This window comes from Acartia tonsa, chromosome 13, assembly GCF_053477335.1.
Source record: "Acartia tonsa isolate MP-2025a chromosome 13, ASM5347733v1, whole genome shotgun sequence".
Taxonomy (NCBI): domain Eukaryota; kingdom Metazoa; phylum Arthropoda; class Copepoda; order Calanoida; family Acartiidae; genus Acartia; species Acartia tonsa.
The window spans coordinates 12,676,768-12,689,381 of NC_137272.1; the positions used below are offsets into that span (position 1 = coordinate 12,676,768).

General features: G+C 34.7%; 3 protein-coding genes across 3 annotated transcripts in view; all 3 read right to left on the reverse strand.

Annotated features, from left to right (window-relative positions):
* Nucleotides 1-12,614, reverse strand: part of LOC145303826 (N-acetylgalactosamine kinase-like) — a 213,983-nt gene that overhangs the window by 153,077 nt on the left and 48,292 nt on the right. The gene's annotated exons all lie outside the window — the stretch shown is intronic.
* On the reverse strand, nt 660-8,345 carry LOC145303824 (uncharacterized). The gene is made up of 7 exons (XM_080145463.1): nt 8,270-8,345; nt 6,311-7,418; nt 5,703-5,848; nt 3,288-3,516; nt 2,463-2,580; nt 1,950-2,049; nt 660-1,230 (listed from the first exon to the last, which is right to left on the reverse strand). Exons 1-7 carry the CDS (start codon nt 8,280-8,282, stop codon nt 1,001-1,003), a joined length of 1,944 nt encoding a protein of 647 aa, XP_080001589.1. The 5' UTR covers nt 8,283-8,345; the 3' UTR covers nt 660-1,000.
* Nucleotides 8,339-11,817, reverse strand: LOC145303828 (uncharacterized). The gene is made up of 4 exons (XM_080145467.1): nt 10,971-11,817; nt 10,429-10,545; nt 9,996-10,069; nt 8,339-9,325 (listed from the first exon to the last, which is right to left on the reverse strand). The coding sequence occupies exons 1-4, from the start codon at nt 11,625-11,627 to the stop codon at nt 9,217-9,219; spliced, it is 957 nt and encodes a 318-aa protein (XP_080001593.1). The 5' UTR covers nt 11,628-11,817; the 3' UTR covers nt 8,339-9,216.

A 12,614-nucleotide genomic window follows, 5' to 3' on the forward strand; every position in this document is an offset into this window, starting at 1 on the left:
GTCCTAGGTTTACGTCCTTTTAGGACCTGATCGACTTTTCCGAGATCTTTCTACTGGTCCTGGTCCCATTTAAAAAAAATAATTTTTACGATTTGCAGGTTCAAAAAACCGAAAAAAACACAGAGTTCGCCCCGCTTTACCCTACCTAATCTCATATTTCTGATTTATAATTTTTTTTATTCTTTTTGATTGAAAGATTGAAACACAAAAGGATTTATATTTAATTTTATAAACAATAAAAATTCATATAAACATTAGTACCTAATCTCATAATTCTAATTAACAATTTACAAGAGTATTGACAAACTGGTTCAAATTTTCATTTAAGGGGGGGGGGGGGGGAGTTTGAACACTTATAGGAAATGAAAATTCAGTATAAAATTTTGCCCTGAATTTTCATTTCCTGTAAGTGTACAAACTTCCCCCCTCTTATATTATATTGTAAACCTAACATCGATTGTCTTATATCTCAAGATTCCAAGGAACTATACATATGGATAAATATTGCTGCGCTTATCATTATTTTGCACTTCCCCTGAACGTATTTAAGTTCAATTACTTTTAACAAGACAGGGGTAACAACATAATCCAGGAATCCAGAAGACATTGAAAAAAAAATTTATATGTAACCCCAAAGATGAGAGACAAAATTACTCCTTTAATACTGAAAAGGAAGTTTGGAGAAAAAAATCGATTGGCTTTACAAATTTTTTTTTACTCTTTTAAATTGAAAGATTGAAACACATAAGGATGTAAAGTAAATTTTATTCACAATAAAAATTTCATAGAAAACATAAATAAACTCATATTTATAATTTAACAATTTACAAAAGAGTTGATGAACTTGTTCATTTTTTTATTTTAATAATACTGAGAAGGTAAGATAGAATAAATCAAAAAAATCGAACAATAACTTGCAAAAAAACAGGTAACAAGTAAAAAAAAAGTCAGTCTCAATCTATGTACGAAATTCAGACTTTGTTAGCTTGAAAAAACAAAATCACCGCGAAAAATATGCTACAGCTTCTTCCGCTGTAACATTCCGAAGAATTCTATTTTCGTTTGGTTCTTCATCACAAAAATAGGCTAATGCCTCTTCTGCAGTTACATTCCGGAGAATTCTATTTCCATTTGTTTCTTCTATATTTGAAAAATTGTTCTCTTTTAGTGTCTCTCTTTCATTATTAACTTCTTTTTGATGAACATGATTATTTTCTTCATTTATAACACCTATAAAATAACAATTATGATATAAGTAGCTTTGTTACCTAAAAACGTTTAAAGAACAAAAAAGGATGACAAGAAGCAAAGCACAAAAAAAATGTATAGAAAAAATAGACAAAGTAAGCAGATATTCAGTTGTCAAAAAAAGAATAGATAATATGCAAAACAAAAAACACTAAAACTTTTTCACGTTTTTTTAGAAGCATGAACGATAGAGATATGGACAAAACTATGTGCAAATACACAGGCAAAAGGAATCTTTACTAAAAATTTGAGCAGTCTATCTTAAATGACAGCCAAGTAAATGACATTTCCCCCATAGTGTTATTATAGACAAAGTGAATTATACAGTAGTTCGCTAGTAAAAAAAACACAGTGCGTGTCTGCAAGTGTGACAAACGGACAGAAAGACCCTTAATTTAGGTGCTAACTATAAAAATCTCTACAAAAGATTATTTGATGTATTTTATAGGGGAATGTTATAACAGGAGAAAAATTGTCGTCAATTGAAGTTGCAATTCACCCTCGCTTTAATCGGTCGGGCCATTTATCTCGTAGGATGGGAGGGGATGAGGTAAAGGAGGGGAATGGGGAAATCGTTAATTTAGCCCGCTACAGAGTTTAATCTATTATAGAACATGAAACTTTGGTGTAAGTTCAAAGTAATAACAAATCCATAAAGGATTTTCACATAAATGTCTCATTATAATTTGTAATACCTATACCTTTATTATTTTCCATTTTTTCTTCGTTGATGTTCTCATCTTTGTCAGTCTTTTTTTCAATGTTGTCATCTTCATAAACTATATCCATGTCCTCATAATCCTAAAAACAGATAGATACCAACTCATAATGGATATTTTTGGTTTCTGTTTTTATTTACAGTTTTAATATTTTTAAATAGAAAAATCAATATTCTGTCTTGAGTAGCAGTAAAGAAAATAACGTTCCACACCTTAATGTAGAAAATTTAGAGTAGCTTTACTACTAACAAACTCTTTCCCATTGATGATCTTATAATATTAATAGCAACGATCGACTTTTTCTTCATATATAACAAATATTAAATCTAGTTGTAAAAAAAGCCTTTTATAAATAAATAAGTATGACGTCCAGCTTGAGCTAACCCTAGTAACTATGCAAAAGTCCTACTCAATGACTAGTTAGGTCCAAACACTTAAAACTATCTCTACACACAAAGTTTTTCAAAACAGCTGGTAAAAACTTGAGTATCATACCTGAATCAATGCTTTGTTGTTCTTAGGTAACCTTTCTGGCTGGTCACTGGTCAGGAAGTTCTTACATTTAAATTCAGCAGTATTCGGAGTCACTTGTTGTCCCATGCTGTTGTTTGCACTATAATAAATATTGAATTTTTCTTTACTTTTAATTTGTACTTCATTGTTAATCAATTAAAATTGTTTTAGAGGTCTCCAAAAATTTTTTTGAATTTATCTTCAAAATATCTTTATTTTCATGAAATACATATATGAATAATTTTTTTAGGCTAGAATAGAAAATAATATCCCAATCGAGTAAGACTTCTGACCCCCCCCCCCCCATTATTTTAAATAAACCAATGATAAGGGGGTAATTTATTTTCCTATGCCTAACCCCTACAGAAGCCATTAAAACCATGCATATCCTATAACAGTGTTGCCCTAACAAAGTACCCTATATAACCTAAGTTACCTGACCAAAAGTTATAAAAACTAATACCCCACATCCTTGTTTTAATTTATTTAGAAATAAGGAGGGGGATTTCTGTGCTCAACAAGGCACTTTAAGAGAAATTAACAATTTTTACTGGAAATTAATCTATTTGTGTCACAATAAGTTTTGGGGTATAGTCCCTTTCGTGGCAATGCCTCTTAAGGGGCGATACGTCGTTTTTTCACAGAAGTTTTTCTCCTATTTCCAGCCCCTGCGGCGGGGCTCTAACCCTGCGGGGCAATCACCTAACTTAACTTTATCTAACCTAAAATAACCTTTAAAAAGCTGCTGTGAAAATAAAATGAATCGCCCCTTAAGAGGCGTTGCCACTATATCCAAGTTTTGTTTACCTGGCTGACTTTGTGCTGGCTAGAACAGGTACTTGTGGCACAGGAGGTGTGGTACATGATGGAGCAATAGTTAAGGTATTTTTGACAGTTGCACCTACACTAGAGGTACCACCAACAGCATAACAAGAAGTAATTGGACTAACTTTTTGTGGTCTCGGTCCTAGATTTACTGGTCCGTTTCGCCTGATCATCATATTGGAGCTTAATCCAAAACCAGGCCTGGCAAGACCTTGCACACCCCTCCTTAACCGAACTTTAGATTAAAAAAATTTTCCAAACATTCGGACAATTGGGCGTTCAAATAGGACCTAGTGGTAGTTAGAATCAGTTGAGAACAAAATCCTAGCTGTTCCTTCTTGCCAGATATCGCCATTTTAAGATTTTAAGTAAAATTACATTAAAAATCCAAAAACAAACATAATCTTCTTTCAATTTTTTAGTACAATTTTAGTGAGACAGCCCCAAAACAGAGTATCTTTGCTCCTGTGGCCAAACTAACTGCCTGGAGTTCCTAACAGAGAGTGCCTTTATGTGTTAACACAAATAGGGATTCGAACCCATTCCCAAAACTAACCAACGTGGAATAGCTGTGTAATACAGCATGAGGTCAGTATTTTTACCACTGACAGATAGACAGCAAGGCCTATCCTAACCAGAAACCTGATCATTCATCCACAGGCCCCAGTGGAGCACCTTTGAGGTCTGCACCACATGTTTACTGGGGTGTTGTTCACCTGTACACTAGGATTGGGCAGGTTTTAGACCTAATGGGGCCCTTAGACTCCCATTAACCCTTGCCAAGCTCAGAGTGATGTTACACACCTGGCCCATGCCCTGTTCATGAGATGCTCCCCTGCCAATCACAGATCAGCACAGCTGCCACAGAAGGATAGCTGCAGGTGGTTGGCCGCATACCTTCGCTGAAGATGCAAATTAGCACTACCCTGATCTTGATCCTCCAGGAGATTATGGTGGTGTGCATCTTAAACTATGCCCTAAACCTGGGAGGGTTCTTTCTGAGGAAGTTGGGGACACAGTTACTGTTTGAAACTATCCAAGGTGGAATAGCTGTATATTATAGCATAACAGTGGTAATTTGTATATTGGGCTTGGGCAATGCATGCCCCTCTGGATACCCTCTAGCTGTTGTTTGTGATAAGCAGGGTCAGCTCCTTGTTGAACTTGTACCTGGGGTCCCCATAGTCAGGCTTAGCACTGGAAGTTTGGCCTTGTTCTTGAACACCATCTCTGTCCTGGGGGGCAGTTTGATGCAGTTGCACCTCCTGGAGGCACATTGAACACCATGGGGGTGTACAACTAAGAATAGCCCCTGTCCTGTTTCATTGGTCAGCTCAGGTGCACCTTGACCTCAGGGAATTCGATGGGAACAAGGGCTGTGGCTTGCAGTGGCCCCTTGATAGCAGCCCTGGCCAGACAGTTAATTGTACGACTAGAGAGCTTATTGCCTTCAGCCGCTGGTAGTGGGAAAGACCTAGGTTCCAGGCTTGGGGCCACTTGGTTAGTGTGAGTGGGGGCGACCATGGCTACTCTCCCAACTGATCCATACCACCAGCTCAGGTCTGTCAAACTGTAACTGTGTCCCCAACTCCATCAGAAAAAAACCCTCCCAGGCTCAGGGTATGATTCAAAATGCACACTACCATGATCTCCTGGATGATCAAGATCAGAATGGGGCTAACTTGCATCTTGAGAAATGTATGCAACCCACCACCTGTAGCTATCCTTCTGTGGCGGCTGTGCTGATCTTGGCAGGGGAGCATCTCACGGCCCATTTCATGGGCCAGGTGTGTTAAACATCACTCTAAACTTGGCCCAAATGGCAGGGTTAATGGGAGTCTGAGGGCACCATTGGGTCTAAACCTGCCCAATCCATGGGAGCAGGTGAACAACGACCAAGAAAACATGTGGTGCAGACCTCAAAGGTGTTCCACTTGGGCCTGTGGGTGAATGATCAGGTTTTCTGATTAGGATATGCCTTGCCTTCACTGGCCATACATCTATCAGTGTTAAAAATACTGACAGCATGCTGTAATACACAGCTATTCCACATTTGTTAATTTTGGGAATGGGTTCGAATCCCTATTTGTGTTAACACATGAAGGCACTCTCTGTTAGGAACTCCAGACAGTCAGTATAGCCACAGGAGCAAAGATACTCTATTTTGGGGCTGTCTCACTAAAATTATACTAAAAAATTGAAAGAAGATTTAAGTTTGGATTTGGATTTTTAGTGTAATTTTACTTAAAATCTTAAAATGGCGATATCTGGCAAGAAGGAACGGCTAGGATTTTGTTCTCAACTGATTCTAACTACCACTAGGTCCTATTTGAACGCCCAATTGTCCGAATGTTTGGAAAAATTTTTTAATCTAAAGTTTGGTTAAGGAGGGGTGTGCTTGTCTTGTATGAGATTCAGGTTGTAGTACAGCTGTTGTATGATGTTGTGAATGGAGGGTATAACTAGAGGTGACCAAGGGTGAGACATCACCTGGCTGTTGCAGTTGTTGTTGAGGTGTACTGGAATGATGTTGCTGTGGTGTACTTGATTGCTGTTTGATTGATTGATTGATTAGCCATAGTTTCTTAGGGTTTGGGCCTAAGTAGTCATGGAGTAGACCGAGACACTTTTGTCTAGCCACTAGGGCTATCAAGCTCCACGTTCAAGCACATTATGACTTGACCCGCTGTCTCATGAGAGCTACTCATTATTACCTCACCCTCGCCGAGTATGGCAGGTGTCCCAATTTAAGTCACCGTAATGAATGACGCTCTCCTCAGAGGAGCTTGGGGTAAGGGTAGTACTGATATTATGTACGTGACTATTGAGTATCCAAACTTACCCAATAATCCCCTTCTAACACAACCAGGGGAAGTTGCGTGATTATTATTGCGAATGAGAAATTCAAGTCAATACACGGAGAATTGAACTCGAACTCTCACCACCGCAGTTCAGTGTGTTACCACTGAGCCACGGCGCCCCTTGATTGCTGTTGCTGTGGTGTGCTGGATTGCTGTTGCTGAGGTGTACTGGAATGCTGTTTCTGTGGTGTACTGGAATGATGTTGCTGAGGTGTACTGGAATGATGTTGCTGAGGTGTACTGGAATGCTGTTGCTGAGGTGTACTGAAATGATGTTGCTGAGGTGTACTGGAATGCTGTTGCTGAGGTGTACTGGAATGATGTTGCTGAGGTGTACTGGTGTGCTGTTGCTGAGGTGTATTGGAATGATGTTGCTGAGGTGTACTGGAATGATGTTGCTGAGGTGAACTGGAATGCTGTTGCTGAGGTAAACTGAAATGCTGTTGCTGAGGTGTACTGGAATACTGTAGCTGAGGTGTACTTGAATGCTGTTGCTGAAGTGTACTGGAAAGCTGTGGTACAACTGTTCTTAGTATCTTATACTTTCCTGGTTCATTTTTGACTAGCAAGTGTCCTGATTGGTTGTTGTAGATGCACTGACCTGTCTTAAAATGTATGACAGCACTTTGACCAGCAACAAAAGTTATTTTTTGAATATTTGACACACCTTTTGATGTACTGTTTTGAGCGGTTGAAGATGAAATAGTCGAGTCACTTGAAGTTCCTGGTAGTACAACTGCTGACGGTTTAGCTGTTACTGCACTGTTTAATATTATTGTCGGTTTGTTATTTGAAACAACAGTGGATGTACTGTTTAAAGATATAGCTGGTATTATACGTCTGCTATTTAAAACTGCCATTGATGAAGTTACAGTTTCATTGATTTCTCCACAAGAAGAAAAATCGACGCCATATGCATTTAAATTCTTCATACCATGCTTAATAAAATACCTTCGCAGCTCATTTCTGGATCGAAACCTCTCACCATTCGGTCCAATTATATAGACCTCGATTTTCCTGGCTGCCGCGCCAAATTTACTCTTATGTACTTCTCTGTGCCAACCTTTAGGCAGAACGGGGTCGTGTAACATTAGTGGTAGGTCATTTTTAAGAGACCTACCAATATTTGGTTTAGATTCTGCTGAATCAAAACTTAGATTTAGTCTATTGTGGGACTCACCTATTGATGGACTATCTGAAGAAGTTGAAGATACACCAAAACATTCAGATGCTGGCCAAACATTTGGAGTACCTGGAAGCATTATTCTTGGTTTGGTATTCAAAACAGCTGTTGGTGTACTAGTTAAAGATATACAGTTTTTGGGTCTGCTATTTGAAACTGCCATTGATGTAATGTTCAAAACAGGAGCATCAGTATTATTTTGGAGATTAAATGTTGGTATGACTCTGAACTGTTTGAAGCAGGTGTTTGTGTACGGTCTAGATCAGCTGTTAATGGTTTGTTCAGCATTGCTGTTGATTTGCAAAAAAAAATGAGGTTATTTTTGTTTGTAATGAAGTGATGAAAATGTTAATTTCAGGTAAATTAAACTAAGAAATATGTGCAATATTATAAGCAAAGCATCTTTATAGTCAAGTATAAATGTTGAAGAGTGTCCTTAACAGTATCCTGTTTTTAAGCAATTTAGCAACAAAGAGAGAGGTAGGTTTCTGGTAGAATCCGTAGAGGTAAAGCTTAAAAATAGTAGTAGAACGATAATTTTCACTAAATATGTGTATTTCTTATTGAACTGGGTATGGAAAGAACTATAGGCAATTTTTTTTTAAAGTTAACATGAATTTTTATCGTTCTACTACTGTTTTTAACTTATAACACATAACCTTTACGGATTCTACCAGAAACCTACCCCTCTTTATGCACAATTAAGTTTAGAAATACATGTTCAAGCTTCTTATAAAGTTCTGGCACTCTTGACAACTATAAATGTTTGTTTGACTTACCTTCTGAATTTAGAGCTTCGTTTTTATGGATGTTGTCATCCTAATTTAACAAAGTTTTAGGGAAAAAACCGATGAAACTATGAATTTTTTAAAAAAGCTTCAGATGTTGCCATTTGATTATTCTAAATATTAAAGAAGTACCTTTTGTATACATATCAGTATCTAATGATAACAACGAAAACTATTTCATTGCATTTTTTTGAAAAATTATTTCTCTGAAAAATAATTTATTATAGCAATTCTAACATTAGAAAAATACAAAAATAACATATATATATTTATTGTAAATAGACAAAAATTTCTTCATATCAAAATGTTTTCAATTTAACCAATATAAACTGAGGAACCCAATAAAAAAATATTCAGTGATATTGTTATATTTCAATTTGTTAATATTTTTATTATGTATATCAACTATTACTACTTAGTTGATTATTACAACGAAACTTTCAAAATATGCTAATATGATCTGTTTTAATTAATGGTATGTAATTTTTTTTTTACATATTTACCAAAAATACAACTAGTTTCTATATACATCATAAAGTAAGCTCACATAAAAAATGTATAAAAAGTATAACTTTGAAATAGGTATGATCATTTTGCTAATGTAAACTGTTTTAATTATTTTTTATATAAAATTAAACTCTAAAATGAAAAAAACTCCAATTTACTTATTTACCAAAAATACAACTAGCTTTTATTTAAATTATAAAGTAAGCTCACATATAAAAAAATATGTATGAAAAATTTAACATGACTTTTTCTTTGAATAGAAGTTTAAATAGGGTACTAGACAATTTGTTAACAAAAGTATCAAAAAAAAAAATATAAACAAAATCTGACTATCTACTGCTGATTTATCGATACTTGTTTTTTAAAATCACCTTTGAGGGTCCAAATACACAGCCCTGAAGCACCCCAAAAAATTGGTAATATACAGAATGGATAAATGAACCACTAGAAACCATATACCCTCCGATTTCATGTGAGATCATTCTGAAACTTTCTATAATGATCCATCACAAATTGAAAAATAGAAAGGGGGGGCGGAGGGAAGGTTTCAATGGAAACTGAACAAATTTTGGCTACTGGTCAGAATTAAACAGGTACTCTTGGCGTAGAATATCTCTGAAGTGTGCACAGATGGTGGCTTTGTCCACCCCCCAACTTACAGCAATCAATGGTGCAGTTTTTCTAAAATCAAAAATTACATTAACCATAAGAAAATCATTAATGTAACTATAAATCGTAATAAATTAAACTTTTCTATTTTTGAAAAAGATGAAATCTAATATTCTTTAAAAATTTATATATGGCTTCAAATCTGGTTAATTTCCACTGTAATAGAATCGGTTCAATATCATACTGAAAAATCATGTATCGTATTGTTTTATAGATAGTTTTCTGCGAATAAAAAAATCAAAAAAATCCCAGTTTTGTTGACCCGGGCCTCCAGATCCTCGGTGCCTACTAAACTGGAATTGATCCTTCAATTTACTAATATCCACAGAAAGCTGTCTATAATACTATGCAATAAATAGCTTTTATCGCAGTTTTAACCATAATGTATCAAATACAGTAGAAATGCAGTAGTAAATTCATACAATATTTTAAAATATGATACCTAAATATTTTTATTTTTGTAATATTGCACGTACAGAGATGGATTCTTTAAAAAAAAATAGGGTTGCTGCTCGCTGGTGAGGCAAAATTATTTTTGTGAAAAATCCTCCAGAATTGCATAAAAATATTCAAAAAATAAATAAAATCATAAAAGGGTAAATATAAGATTTTGTTTAATCTTTGTAGATTTTTTATGTGAATTTGGAGAATTTTTTTTTCAAATCATTTTGATATCTTGTACCTTTCAAACCTTGCTAATTCCTTCTTAATTATCTGTTTACAGTCGGCACAGTCCATTCTCTCCCCAGGACAAGCCTGAAAATTTTATATATTAGGGGGGGGGGGGGGGGGTCAGAGGGCTGTTAATAATACTAGTACCCAAAGTTTTTAACCAAGGTATCTTTTTCGATGGCTCAAAAACTTTCAGCACTTTTACTGGATTTTTTATTAGTTCCAAACTAATAGTGTTCAGACGTTTCAACAATTACCTAAATCTAATCTACTAGAATGCGTGAACTTGTTTTATCATCATTGGTGATGTAAATAAATTTTGTTGTATCTCACAAATTTACAGTGAACATAAAATTATTACTAAATAATGCTGCTTCGATTAATCAAAAATAATGAAAAATCAATCTCATTTAAATTTTTTGTAGTCTTTCTTGGCATTTTACCTGACAATCTTTAATTTTGCTCATTTTTTTCTTCAAACTTCGCTTCATTTCTAATTGTTCTGTTTCCGTCAATATCAGACGTGGTTTGGTGTCGGTGGTTTTCTGTTTCTTTGCAGCCTAAAATTAATATATTTTTAGCCAATTAAGTATGTTTACGATTTTATGCAGTGCAAGGTTCTGCTAGTTATGAGGAAATTAAGTCTCAGAATTAACACGGCAATTTCCCTCAAAGTGCTTTGTCCAGCAGGACCCCCCCCCTTTATTTTTGAAATAAATTAAAAATAATGGGGGGGGGGGGGGGTTGGTGATAGTGTTTGTCTGTTACTTTTGATCAGGTTGGGTTAGATTATATTGGGTCCTTGTTAATTTTCTTACGCTTTTAGCGAAAAAACAAAACAAAATAAGATGAACGAAACTTCAAAATGTGTGCCTGACATACAATTATAGGAGACAATGCTTTTAGAGGTCCTTAGTGCCATACAAATGATGAGAAAACTCAATTAATTTTTTTTTTATTTGTGGAAAAGTAAAATTTGAAGTACCTGTTCTTCTCCAGATGGACTCTCTCTCTTCCTTGCTGAACCTTCTGAATGATTTATTGGACTCTTTTCAGCTTTTACTGTGTCTGTACTCTTTGCATCTTTAGTAACTTCTATACTCTTTGCATCTTTGCTTGTGCCCTGGCAAGAGTCCAATGGACGTTGACTGATTTTTGGTTGACTTTTTTCTTCTTTAATCTCCGTTTTACAGGGTGATTGTTTCATTTTAACATTAAGTTCATTAAGTTCATCTTTCTTCATGTTTAACATAATGTTCAGATCTCTTATTTCTTGATCTTTCTCACGTATTATTTTCTTTGTGAGTTTCTCAGAATTCTCAGAGATATTTTTGAGCTGGACCTTTGATTTTTTAAACTTATGTTTTAGTTTTTCTAATTGTTCTTGCGATTGCTTCAAAGATAGATTTAATGCTTCTAAGGTTTTGCGTCTTTCTTGTTTTTCTTCAATATATTTATCATTTACACTTTGGATTTCCTCCATTTTCTTTTCTGATATTTCTTTTTCTTTCTCCAATTCTTTTATTTTTTGGATGAAAAGATTTATTTCTTTCTCTTTTTCATCCAGTTTCTGTTTTGATTCCTCTTTCTCTTTTTCCAATTGAGATAGTTTTTGTTCTGCCAGTTTCTTTTCTTCGCTCATTTCATTGATTTTCTTCAGGGCTTTCTCATTCTAAAAAAAAAACAATTAATGGTATCTTTAAAGAATGTTAATGAAAACACCTACATGACATTAAGACGTTTCCCTTAGTTGTATTCCATCCCTATACAGAGCATAAATTAATACTTTTAATAATAGGAAAAACACAAACATAACGTATCACATACATAATAATTTAACAATACATGCTTCACAATGTCAAAAGTTAACCTAATATCTGCAGTGTGGCCACAACCAAAAAAATACTGATACTGAAGAAAAAAAAGGAAATACTGAAAATACTGAATCCTAAAATAAGAAAAAATACTGAAATACTGAACAAAAAAATACAAATACTGAAAAAGTATTTTTTTTTATATGATTCCTCATTTCAAAATTTCATTTTCTTGTACCAATTAAGCAGAAAATGACTGATAAATATTTTAAATGATTACAAAACTTAAATACTTTTTAGTTAATTACCCTATAACTTTGTACATTAATTTTGCTTTTTTTATGGTAATAATAGAATACTAATTTAATTAGACAACAACCATAATTAGAATAATAATAAGGGGGAGGGGGGGAAGTTTTGCCACTTTTGCGTAATCCGTGATTATTAGGCTAGGTATTGATGTGAGACTATAGGTTATTTGGGATAAAAGTTTACTTTTGGGTAGTACTTCACGTATATTTAATCATTTTTTGGATAGGTCTCCAGGTTCAGGTGCTTCAGGCTGGAAGGTGGTTTCTGGACAGGTAAAATTTTTGAAAAATTTTTGTTTGAATAGTTAGAGATCAAATTATTAAACAAAGTATGCATTTTTTTTGATATTATTGACATATTTGAAGAAAAAATTTAAATCGGGCTCCAGGTTCACGTGCTGCAGGCCTCCAGGTCCACTCTGGACAGGAAAAAAAATCAAATTTTATTTGAAGAGTTAGAGGTCAACTTTTCAAACAGAATATGCACCTTTTTGGATGTTATTT

Bases quoted from the DNA above. Each gene is read 5' to 3' on its own strand.
- LOC145303828 (XM_080145467.1), bottom strand. From the start codon at position 11,627: ATGAGCGAAGAAAAGAAACTGGCAGAACAAAAACTATCTCAATTGGAA. The intron at 10,546-10,970 runs GTACTTCAAATT...TATTAATTTTAG, and splicing joins GTCCATCTGGAGAAGAACAG to GCTGCAAAGAAACAGAAAAC. The intron at 9,326-9,995 runs GTACAAGATATC...TTTTGATTTTAG, and splicing joins GAATTAGCAAGGTTTGAAAG to AAAAACTGCACCATTGATTG.
- LOC145303824 (XM_080145463.1), bottom strand. The intron at 2,581-3,287 runs GTAAACAAAACT...TATTTATTATAG, and splicing joins GCCAGCACAAAGTCAGCCAG to TGCAAACAACAGCATGGGAC. The intron at 1,231-1,949 runs GTATAGGTATTA...GTTATTTTATAG, and splicing joins AAAAATGGAAAATAATAAAG to GTGTTATAAATGAAGAAAAT.